Genomic DNA, 12,530 nt, shown 5'->3' with positions numbered 1-12,530 from the left:
CACCCGCTATTTTTAAAAAAAACACGACAATGTTGTGAATGAAAAGCTGTAATGTTGACTTGGCGGGATTAATTTTGGAGTGGCGCCCCGCCATGGAAAAATGAATGTAGCGGAAACCATGATATCAGGATTGCCTTAAGTTTTGTTGTTTTATTAACGTAACATAAATAATAATAAATGAATGCAGCTTAGGGACATCATCAGAGTGAGTAGATATTGACAGAATAACCCACGCCAACACAGGGAGAACATGCAAACTCCACACCAAGGTTATTGTAATTAACGAAAACGAATAAAAACTAAAATGTAAAATAATTGTCGTTAACTAAAAATAAAAACGAGTTTTTCAAAAAACTAGAACTGAAACTGTATTGTGTACATACAAAACCAACTGAAACTAAAAGTATAGAAAAATCCTCCTTCGTTTCCATATTTGTGAATGTATTTAATACATAATCTTACTGTACGTCTTTCAGAAGTAAATCTAAAGGGTGTTTGATCCTTTCGCACCTCAGAGTCTGTTGTTCTGCTGCCATTGGCCATATCGAGCCGGTTCTCCTGCAGTCACTCTCGATGTTGCTCCCGTAACAAAAACAACGAGTGGACATGCCAGCAGCGATGTGACAGCGTTACATGCACTAAAAACTATTACTTTAACACATTTGTGCCTAATAATGAGTTTTATTTCTGTGTCGTGATCGCAAACGAATCTTTTTAACCTGTGTGTGTAACCTAAGTGAACCGGTTGAACTAGTTCACCAAATCGAACTGAATCATTTGAAACGATTCACATCTCCAGTAAGCACTTATCCACAAACTACTTGCTTTATAACAAGCCTAATACCCCCCTCTGACTCTAAATGTGCCAATATATACTCTCATTCAGTTATTAGAACAGTAACATTACATTGTGAAGCGGTGAACCGATAATACTGCGCATGCGTGATTCAGTGAACCAAACACAAACAGTACAGCCTGCTGTGTGACTGAACTGAACTCAAACAACTGCATCGCGGCAAGGTTATTATAGTTTATAAAAACGAACAAAAAAAACGAAAACTGAAATGTAAAATAATTGTCGTTAGCTCAAATAAAAAATAAAACGAGAGTTTTTTCAAAAAACTAGAACTATCTGAAACTGTATTGTGTACATACAAAACTAACTGAAACTAACTAGAATTATAGCAAAAACCTCCTTTAATTTCGTCTTTGTAAATGTATTTAATACATAATCTAACTGTAAGCTGTTTAGAAGTAAATCTAATTCGCTCTGCAGGTTTTTGACCCGTACGGCACCTCAGAGTCTGTAATCCGGCTGAAATTGGCCAGATCGAGCTGGTTCTCCTCCAGTCATCCTCGCTGTTGCTCACGTGACAAAAACAACGAGTGAACATGACAGCAGCACGGGGAAAGCATTAAATACAGACTCTTCAAACTATTACTTTACCACGTTTGTGCCCAATAATGGGTTTTATTTCTGTATCGCGATCGCGAACGAATCTTTTTAACTGGATCTTCTAAGTGAACCAGTTGAACTAGTTCACCAAATCGAACTGAATCATTTGAAACGATTCACATCTCCAGTAAGCACTTATCCACAAACTACTTGCTTTATAACAAGCCTAATACCCCCCTCTGACTCTAAATGTGCCAATATATACTCTCATTCAGTTATTAGAACAGTAACATTACATTGTGAAGCGGTGAACCGATAATACTGCGCATGCGTGATTCAGTGAACCAAACACAAACAGTACAGCCTGCTGTGTGACTGAACTGAACTCAAACAACTGCAGCGCGGCAAGGTTATTATAGTTAATAAAAACGAACAAAAAAAACGAAAACTGAAATGTAAAATAATTGTCGTTAGCTCAAATAAAAAATAAAACGAGAGTTTTTTCAAAAAACTAGAACTATCTGAAACTGTATTGTGTACATACAAAACTAACTGAAACTAACTAGAATTATAGCAAAAACCTTTTTTAATTTCGTCTTTGTAAATGTATTTAATACATAATCTAACTGTAAGCGGTTTAGAAGTAAATCTAATTCGCTCTGCAGGTTTTTGACCCGTACGGCACCTCAGAGTCTGTAATCCGGCTGAAATTGGCCAGATCGAGCCGGTTCTCCTCCAGTCATCCTCGCTGTTGCTCACGTGACAAAAACAACGAGTGAACATGACAGTAGCACGGTGAAAGCATTAAATACAGACTCTTCAAACTATTACTTTACCACGTTTGTGCCCAATAATGGGTTTTATTTCTGTATCGCGATCGCGAACGAATCTTTTTAACTGGATCTTCTAAGTGAACCGGTTGAACTAGTTCACCAAATCGAACTGAATCATTTGAAACGATTTGCATCTCCAGTAAGCACTTATCCACAAAATACTTACTTTTTAAGATGCCTAATACCCCCCTCTGACTCTTAATAATCCAATATATACTCTCATTCAGTTATTAGAACAGCAACAAGCGGTAAACCGATAATATTGCGCATGCGAGATTCAGTGAACCAAACACAAACACAGGCCTTCAGCCTGCTGTGTGCCTGAACTAAACTTTAACAACTGCAGCGCGGGTAAACCGAGGCCTTAAATGTAGAATCTAGTGAAAAATGTAAGTTTATTTCATAACAGACAATCCAAATGAAATTTAAATAGGTGAATCATGCTTCAGTTGGGTTGCAAAACTTTACTGTAAGACATTTTTCAGATCATAGTGATGTTTTAACTGACTGAAATGACTATTGCTGACTACATAATGTTGAGTCCTAACATCCACGTTAGAAATCTGAACTTCCCATCACTACTGTGTGTCTAACCTCAGAAGCGGCCTTGCACACATTTTTTACTGAAGGCTGCAGTCTTGTGGGCTGTTGTATTTGAGTTTGAGGATGGGTAGATGATAGTGTTCATGTGTTCTCTGAATACAGGTTTCAAAAAAATGTATGGCTGAGTTTTTATTATACAATATTTATCCTGTAGATTTTGAACCTTGCACCTAACAAATATCCTCATTTAGAAAAAAAAACTAAAACTTATACTGAAACTAATAAAAAATAGTTATTTCAAAATATAGTAACTAATAAAAACCAGTACACCTGACTCCAAAATTAATTAAAACTAACTCAATTTGAAATCAAAAAAGTCAAAACGAAATAGATACTAAAACTAATGTAAAGTCCAAAACTATTATAACCTTGCTTCACACAGAAAGGCCAACTGATCCAGCCGGGGCTCAAACCAGCGTCCTTCTTGCTGTGAGGTGATTGTGCTATCCACTGTGACGCCATAACTATATGACAAAATGTCTGTTTTCTTTGATCATTTCAGAGCTGAAAGTTGTTTTTAGCTCTCCAGCCCTTCCTTCCTCACTTAACTGAGCACAAATCGCTTTGCCCTCAGGAGTTCATTGTGGCGTAAAAATTTAATGTGAAGCAAATTTATGACCGTGCGCACACACCTGCTTCTCCAGTAAACGGAGTTGTTTTGATGCTGGTTTTGTCTGCGTTTTAGGTGCGCTCCATCAGTCTGAACGTGAGGAAGAACGTGTCTCTGACCACCATGAGTCAGGACGTCCTGCTGAAGGAGTTCTCCTCCATATCCTGAAAACTACGGGACCTTTGTCCTGAGTTTAGGACCCTCCATACTGACACATCTATCGCTCCACACATCTGAGGCTTCTCAATGTTACAGCAGACTTTTCCAGAGGACACAGCTGGATTACTGATGCGGTGTGTGAGGTTGGTTGCACTCAGAACAGACTCAGAAAAAACGAACACACAAAAAAAGCAGCAATCAGCCAGACTTTGCACAATGTGAATTTTGATTCTGACTACACGGTATTTTTATTTTTTCTTTCTCTCTGGTGCAGTTTCTGTCATGTATTCTTCATTGCCTTAGTACCAAACTGATGAAACCAATGTCTTCTGTTCTTTATATGCCGCTTTCGTGTCCAGATGTGTGAACGGAAATAAAATAGCGAAAGAAAACTGGAAAGGAAATGTCTAGGTCAACGAAATAAAGCTGTCATGATTTACGATTTGATTTCTGACCAATTCTGATTACTATAATGCCAAATAAAAGAATTCTCATTGCAACAATGTACGAAAAATCTCTTGCTCATTACCGCAATGTACAGTGAATTTTATTTTGCTGACCTTTTAAATAACATAAATAACAATAAATTCAGAATAGCATGTTCTACCATAATGCTTACCTGGTATTATGATTATTATAAAATGTTTAGGAATATTGTTGTAATTAGAATTTGGTGTGAAATTATCGAATTTCGCCATTCGTCATTACTGTAAATCCCCAAAAATCCAATTATCATTATTCAGCAATGATTATTTTCTGCCCTTTCGGTTTGCTAAAAACATAATATGGTTATACTACAATGAATATCACATACTTGTTTGTATATTTGGTGTAATAATTGCTTAATTGTCCTCTCATTACCGTAATGTACCAAAATCTTATCCTTATTTACATATTAAAGTAATGATAATCAAACCAAGTTAATTCAATATAGCACTATTTGCTGTAATGCATAGCTACAATTTGATTACTATATTTTTTTTGTATATCACGGTAGTGAGCATTTGATGCAAAGTTGACTGAATTTGTGAAAAACATCAAGGATATAACAATGCAAAGAATCTAATTGCTTCTTAAATTAGTTTATTTAAATTGCACATGATGTAAAATTAGTTAAATTGTAGTAAAATAATCTTAAATTCTGATTACTATAAAGGCAAATAAAATAATTCTTATTTCAACAATGTACGGAAAATCTCTTTCTCATTACCGTAATGTATAGTCATTTTCATTTTTTCTGGTCTTTTTTTAAAGGAGATAAACGATAAATTCAGAATAACACATTCTACCATAATGCGTACATGATGTTATAATTATTATTAGATTTTTATATATTTTGTGGTAATTATAGTTTAGTGTAAAATTGTCATAAGTCTCATTACCGTAATTCACCTAAATTCTGATTTGGCAAAGATTATTTTCTGCCCTTGTGTTTTAGTCATAATATAATACAGGTATACTGCTATGAATATTAGATATTTGTTTGTATGTTTGATGTAATAATGGCGTAACTGTCCTCTCATTACTGTAATGCACCAAAATCTCATTCTGATTTTCAAAATGCGGTAGTGATAATCAAAGAAAACTAATTCAATATAGCACATCTTGCCGTAATGCATATTTACAATTTAAAATTTTATATGTATGTATATATATATATATATATATATATATATATATATATATATATATATATATATATATATATATATATATATATATATATATATATATATATATATCTTGTATATCACGGTAGTGAGCATTGGGTGCGAAATTGACTGGAATTTGTAAGAAAATTTAATTACACAACTATGCAAAGTATCTAAATGTTTTATTTTCAGTACCCATGGTGTGAATTGAGTGAAACTGGAGTTAAATTTGCTCAATGCTTAATAATATAGTAATATCACAATACAACAAAATAATAGTTTTCCAAAAACAGGTTTTATTTTTTACTTATTTCTAGTTTTGTATTATTGGTTTATGTTTAAAAATGAACATCGCATTGTCATTACTACCCAGTATTGATCATTGTCCTGCCTTTTTATATTGAAAGCAGTAAATTCAGTGCAGCGCATACTAAATTAATGCAAAGTTATGTCTTTTTTTTCTTATATTTTTGGAATGTTGTGGTAATGAGGATTTGACCTTAACTGCCTTCTCATTATAGTAATGCACCACCATCTCTAATAATGGAAATCTTGCTGCTCATTTCTATTAAAATGCACGCTTACAGTGTAAAATATGATAATTCTTGGATATTACAGTAATGGGAAATTCATTAATAAATTACCTAAAATTCTCATCTTTCAAAAAATTATTAGGCTTAATTTTTATTTTTAAAAGTGAAACCTAAATGCTTTATAAAATGTGACCTGGACATTTCACAACAGTTTTCATGAGATTCACCATCAAGAATGAATGCATACATTTTTAAATATTATTTTAAAACCTGACAGTCTCTGAATCCTCAGATTTCTCAGTATTGAAAGAGCTTCCAGTGTGCTATCATGAACGGAAATGAAGCTGCAGTGTGCAGACGGCAGCATGTGGGGTTGTGTAACACTGGGTAAAGAAAGAAACCAATGTATTAACAAGCTAATTAAAGCTAGTTTGCATGAGACCAGTTTTAGAGGACCTGCTGTCTGTTGGTTTGTTTTCGACCATTATATAGAACCCAAACCAGCTCTGATACCTAATTCATCTTAAACCAACTTATATGTGAATAAAATGAACACATTTCAAGGAAGATCTCTGTTAATTCTTCTTGGCTGGGGTTCTAGATGAGTGTTTGACATCTTTCGCCTTAGTATTCTTATTTATTGGCGTCTGTTTCCTAATTAAATATTTGTACAACATACAAGACGACGGCCAGTGTCTTGGTTTGTGTTCATTGACTTGACAATCTTAGGCAGGGGTGTCCAAACTCGGTCCTGGAGGGCCGGTGTCCTGCTTATTTTAATTCCAACCCCAATCAAACACACCTGAACCAGATAATCAAACTATACTAGAAACTTCCAGGCAGTTGTGTTGAAGGAAGTTGGAGCTAAACTGTGCAGGACACCAGGACCGAGTTTGGGCACCCCTGATCTTAGGTTTAGTCGAATAGCATGATTTCTCCTGCAAAACAACAATGGATGAAATTTGCAAAACACAAAAACCCCTTAGGTGTGTTTCCATCAGGTTGTTAGAGTGGCTGACTGTAGTATTGGTAACCTAGCAACCGGCAGTAAACAAGGCAATCACAATGGAGCTGATTGGTCACGTGTAATGTTTGCTATGTCAGATTTCACTCGGCAAATGTGTTCCTATATCCCATTATTCACATTAAACTCTTTCACACAAGTCCAAAACCACCTCAAGCGAACGTAACAACTTTTTTTCCCAGCAAATTAACCAGGTAAACTCTGCGGTACCGGGTTTGTGACATCATCGACTTCGCTTTAAGATTTAAAGGGCTAGCATTGCACCAGACCCCCTTAAGTGGTTTCGTTTAAAGGTGTAGAATCTATATTTTATGCACATATGCATCTCTTTGGTTTTTATTATACTATACAAAAGTTATTTACACTTAAATACACAGTATTTTGGATACCCGAGTTGGGTATTGAACACTGGGTCATTATTAAATTTTCATATGACACAAGTTATAGCTCAAATGAAAGCTCTTGCCGGTGCTCATACGGTTCCAGCATTCTTTTTACTGAATTATATTCACATATCAAACAGTTGCCGAATGATTGGCGGTGTTTCCATGCCGCAGAAGTGAAAACATCACATTTATGATCAATAAGCAGCCCCAGATAGCACAGACAGCTGTCATCTCTTATGCTGTGCGCTTCAGGGCCTTTCTTCTCTGTTTTTGAGGTGATGTGCATAAGTAATCCTTTTATATGTCTGACATGGTCCAAGCACAGTGAATTATGTTTGATCAAACAAAAGAATAGTGAAATATGAAAAACAATGATCGCTCCCTGTGGCTTGTACAGCACCTCTCATCAGTTGGAATAAAATAACTTTTGCATAGATTATGGTGGAGACATTTTTCTTGTTCTCTATGATTACAGACATGTGCAGGAATCAGCAAAATTAATTACAGCTCGCTAGACCACACACAACCTCAAAGTTACACTTTTAAATTTGAGTTTATAAAAAAACAATACAAAACGTGCCTCTTTTATTAGGTGTTTATTATAACACAGACGACATATACAGTTATTTTAAACACTTTCAATAGTGTTTCATGAAAATTCAAAGGGTTTTCTTTAAAATGATTCCAGATTTTTTGCATTTACACCTCTGCATGGGGATTTGGGAAGCCTTTAAATTTGGTTAGGCAAAATCCAGGCGGAAATCCTAAAATAGCACTGGAGTTTAAGTAATGTTTATTACAAATCACTTATTTTTTAAATACAATATTTCAAAATGTGCATTTACACGGGCTGATGCAAACGCAGCTAGTGTCACAATTGAAAAGTGCACAGAAGTGATTATAAATATTGAAAACGCTCTAAATATTGATCACAGACTGATCTCTCATTTCTGTATGTATGGGTCTGAAGAGATGGATGGGTGTGCTTTGGTTTCCCTGCGGGTTTATGTTCGGATGGATTTTCTGAAAAGCAGCTTAAAGATCTCCATTGATCTCCTCTGTAAATAAAGCAGAGGCTTATCATATTTATTTTCAATATCTTTCCCAAACACACTTGCTCTTTTCTATTCTACACTCTTGATCTTTGTTTAGTTTATTATTATATTTCCGACTGTGTAACTTTCTAAACCTCTTCAGCAGCTTCTTTTGCAGCTGTTCATTTCTCCTTCGTCGTCGTTTTTTTCCTTTCACTTTCATTTTCTCCAAACTCGACAATATGGTCCGGATTATGCACCACTAAACACACATCTGTCCGACAGTAGGACTAGAAAAGGACAACAACAAAAAATCTCAATCTTGAAACTCTACAGATTGTGTGTCTTTGATTTTTATTCTTGTCAAAGACATTTTACATTATTTATTTGAACATCAGATTAGCCCTAAACGCTTTGAGCTGCGCATGAGACGCGGCTAAACGATGAATTAGGCAGCGCAGAGTTGAGAACGTGGCCCTTAGCCCCTTTCACACAGTGATACCGTGATACCGGTAAATATCTGGAAAATTTCCGGAACGACTTTACAGGCGAGGACGTTACGAAAATTTTCCGGAAAAGAGCATTCACACATCCATTCCAAAATACCGGTAAATTCTGACATCATCAACCACAAATGAGCTTTAAACGGCTGCGCTTGTGTTTGTAAACATTTGACTAATTTACAAACTCTGTGGATGATCAGTATTGTGAACAACTGTCGCAGAATCACTTTCGCATGTCGAGATGTTCATAATATGTGCGTGTGCAGGCGCTCACAGGCTGTTTCACAGGCACACGCAAAGCTTGAAGGTAAACAAACAACGGCTTATCATAAGCATCTCATCGATGATTATTTACACAGTTGGCATTAAGAACAACATATAAACGTGATCTGACTAACTTCTAGCAGCTAAATGTGTCTGGAAAAATATTCAAAGGCTTTTATTCTCACAAACCGCGCAGACGTAAATGCGTCTGACTGTTGTGATTGGCTAAAGCAGACGTCTCACATCAGCACGTTCTAGACGTGCACGCGCTTATTACGGCAATCTTCCTTCTGCATTCACACAGCGCAGCATTCCGGCAAATTGCCGGTAATGTTACAACTTCTCTTTCCGGAAAATAGCCAGAACGAATTTACCGGTATTTTCAAAAAGGACCTGTTCACACATACACACCTTTCCGGAAAATTGCCGGCAATTTTCCGGAAAGGTCTGTATGTGTGAAAGAAGCTCTTGTTTGCAGGTTGAATGGGAGATTTCAGCCAGACCCGTGAAATGTTCAGAAATGACGAGCATCACCTGTACGCACACCGGCCTGGAGTCTCATGGAGGATCGAAAGCATAAAACAAACAGTGATGATAGAGGAAGAGGACTGGGCCTAAAGCTTATGTTTGGTTTGTTTTCAGTTTGACGGTAGTCACCGCGAAGGACCGCTGCCACCCTTTTGTTTTTTTATTTATTCATTTAATAATGTCATTGAAACGTTGTCCGTTCTCTGTGTCCTCCTTTCCGATTTTTGCTAATAACTTCACAACAAGGCATGAAAATTGTCCATAAGGTGGTGCTCTAATACCCAATTTTACATTTTGCTTAGTAACTTTTCATCGAGGTGTGAAAAATGACCATGTTATGGTGCTATAATATAACATGCGGTTGTGTCTCTTATGCATGATTGCTTTGAATAAAGCTTTGTTGCATGTGTTGTTGACTTATTCATTCATTTATTCATTCATTTTTTTTCAGCTTAGTCCCTTTATTAATCTGGGGTCGCCACAGCGGAATGAACCGCCAACTTATCCAGCACATGTTTTACACAGCGGATGCCCTTCCAGCTGCAACCTATCTCTGGGAAACATTTTATTTGTACTTAACAAGATTTGGATGTTGGGTATCTACTCTTAAATGCGGCCTTTTAGTCCTCGTTAAGCAAGTACTTATTGAAATTGAGTATACGGTTTCGAACGCAACCATAGTCTCCAGATTTCTGGGCGGTGCTTTTTGTTTTTTAAGCGGGTTTTAGGGCTGGAATCAGTCAGCTGCATGTGGAAACACTGACCGTATTGACCTTATTCTAAAATGCGGAAGTGTGCCTGTTTTCGCGATTGTCTGAGAACTTCCGATTCAGTCGCCTATGGGAGAAATGACAAGGAATAATAAACGGCAAAAAACGGTCAAACTACTTGCTCTACAAACAAATGTTTGCATGACTATACAGGCCAAGTAGAATAATATAACAAGGAAATATCAGTTTGCAACATCAAACAGCGAAACGAGCAGTTTTTAATGTCTAAAAATGAATGGAAGTGAATGAGACCGGAAGTCTCGTGCCAAAAAGATTCAAATAGCAGCGCCCGCTCGTCTGCGGAGAATAAGGTCAATAATGAGAGAATGATGCGCAAATGAAAGCCCCGCCCCCTTCTGAATATTCTGATTCAGTTGGAAGTGCATCACAATACTGTTACTGGTTCACGTGGACTTTATTGTTATTTGTAACATCTGAATGCATATCTGATATAGCTTTAATCTGAATTGTTAACATCGTCAGATCTTACATAGTCCTAAATAGTTGACTCTGGCAGGTCTTAGTCTAAACCTTTTAAATAAAATGCATCAAAGGTGGATTGATGGAGTATCCTATTATTAGAGTGATGTGAAATGCTCAGAGCTCGAATCTGCAGTCATTTCATGTGCTTTCCTTTGGTCTCGTGTTTTCAGATCTTGGATAAATATAAACCCAATAATGTGCTTACAGATTCCTACAGTTGTCCTAATGGTTATATATACATTCACACTTGAATTATGTCATTGATACGGCTTTCAGAAGAAGAGAGGAGGATTCTTTTTTTAGGAGGAGAGTGGTTTAAAAATAGTCAAAGACAAAAACTAAATATAAGTCTTTTATCCCTGCACTAGTGGCCCGGGTCTATAAAATATTAAATGTGTGCAAAAATTTTTAAACCAAAGCAAATGAATGATTTATTCATGTTATTTAGACATTTGACTCATTTGAGGAGATCTGGGAGAGTCGGCAAGCTATACTTTGTGTTCCTGACTAAGGTCAAGTGTCAATTAATTATTAGTCAATAATAATGCTGATTCATAAGTCATCGTGTTACTTATAACTGACTGAAAACTTTTCATTTGGGGAAAAAGATGTAAACTTTAATGTCCCATAGAGTGTGTGTGAAGTTTCAGCTCAAAATACACCACAATTAGAGTTTTCTAACTCTCTGAAACTGACCCTTTAGGCTTTGGTACTGATTGCATTTTAGTGACTGTCACTTTAAATTTAAATGAGATTGTGCTCTTTTCAGAAAAGCGGTTCATTCCGCTGTGGCGACCCCAGCCAAAAATAAAATAAAACGAATGTATTTAGGGTGTTTAAGTGGATTTATAAAAAGTACTGGGCATAAAAATAAAGGAAAAAAAACATCACCTGACAGCTGGCCATGGCTGTATTATGGGTAAACTGTTATGGCCTGTTTCTACTGAGTGGTATGGTACGGTTCAGTTAGGTACGCTTTTATGGCCATCTTCACTGTCAAAAAGAGTACCGAACCGTACCACTTTTTCGGCACCCTTTTGAAAGCGTGATACGTGATACGTGATACTCTTTTTGACAGTGAAAATGGCCATAAAAGCGTACCTAACCAAACCGTACCACTTTTTCGGCACCCTTTCAAGGGGTACCAAACTCGAGAAAGGGTAAGTTACCAAAAGGCGGAGCTAGACGCGCTGTTGCTTTACAGAAATACAACATTCGCTTACGCAACAAACCAGAATGAAAACAAAAGAACCGCCATGTTTATAATTACACAGCCGAGAGATCTTTCACAGCGTAAATATATATACACATAATAACAAGCCATGGTCGTCCCGGGCTCAAACAAACCTTGATGCTACTGTATAGTCAAAAGCCCCTCATCTTTTGGAATATGTTGCACTTAAATAAAAATAGTTTGTTTGACATTTATTTAGTTTGTACTGAAATCTACCACATCACGCGCATTCCACTTAACGCAGCGTTTGTGTCGGGTAATTATATAGTCAGCTGTTCTGCAGTACCTGTTTCTATCAGCAGGTGGAAGTGGCACTGTTGTCACATGGTGTTAAAAAAATCCTGCCACTGCACTCATTCATTCATTATTTTGAGGAGCTGAAGCTGATGAGGTAATATTACAACTGTTTGCCAAACTGAATAGTTCTTACTACTGATGAAGCTTAATATTTGTTTTCACAGTATAAAATGTGTGTAGTTTTGGTGAAATAAAATGTGCATCATATCAATGTAAACACA

At 36.4% G+C, this 12,530-nt stretch overlaps 1 protein-coding gene and 1 long non-coding RNA gene across 3 annotated transcripts in view; one reads left to right on the top strand and one right to left on the bottom strand.

Moving 5' to 3' along the window:
- Nucleotides 1–9,935, top strand: part of armh3 (armadillo like helical domain containing 3) — a 53,967-nt gene extending 44,032 nt beyond the window's left edge. The window contains exons 26-27 of one of the 2 annotated variants that reach the window (XR_015521088.1): nt 3,518–3,744; nt 9,476–9,935. Coding sequence is in view for 1 of the 2 variants with exons in the window: in NM_200619.2 (NP_956913.2) it covers nt 3,518–3,610 (93 nt within the window). In the remaining variant the exon portion in view is untranslated. 2 annotated transcript variants of the gene reach the window in all.
- LOC147831673 (uncharacterized) lies at nt 5,579–9,933 on the bottom strand. The gene is made up of 2 exons (XR_015522484.1): nt 6,675–9,933; nt 5,579–6,510 (listed from the first exon to the last, which is right to left on the bottom strand). It is a non-coding gene; the product is annotated as an uncharacterized LOC147831673 (long non-coding RNA).
- Nucleotides 9,936–12,530: the final 2,595 nt, after the last annotated feature.

The sequence above is a fragment of the Danio rerio genome, chromosome 22 (genome assembly GCF_052040795.2).
Source record: "Danio rerio strain M-AB ecotype USA chromosome 22, GRCz13ab, whole genome shotgun sequence".
NCBI classification, from domain to species: Eukaryota; Metazoa; Chordata; class Actinopteri; order Cypriniformes; family Danionidae; genus Danio; species Danio rerio.
This window is presented reverse-complemented; position numbering and strand designations above follow the sequence as displayed.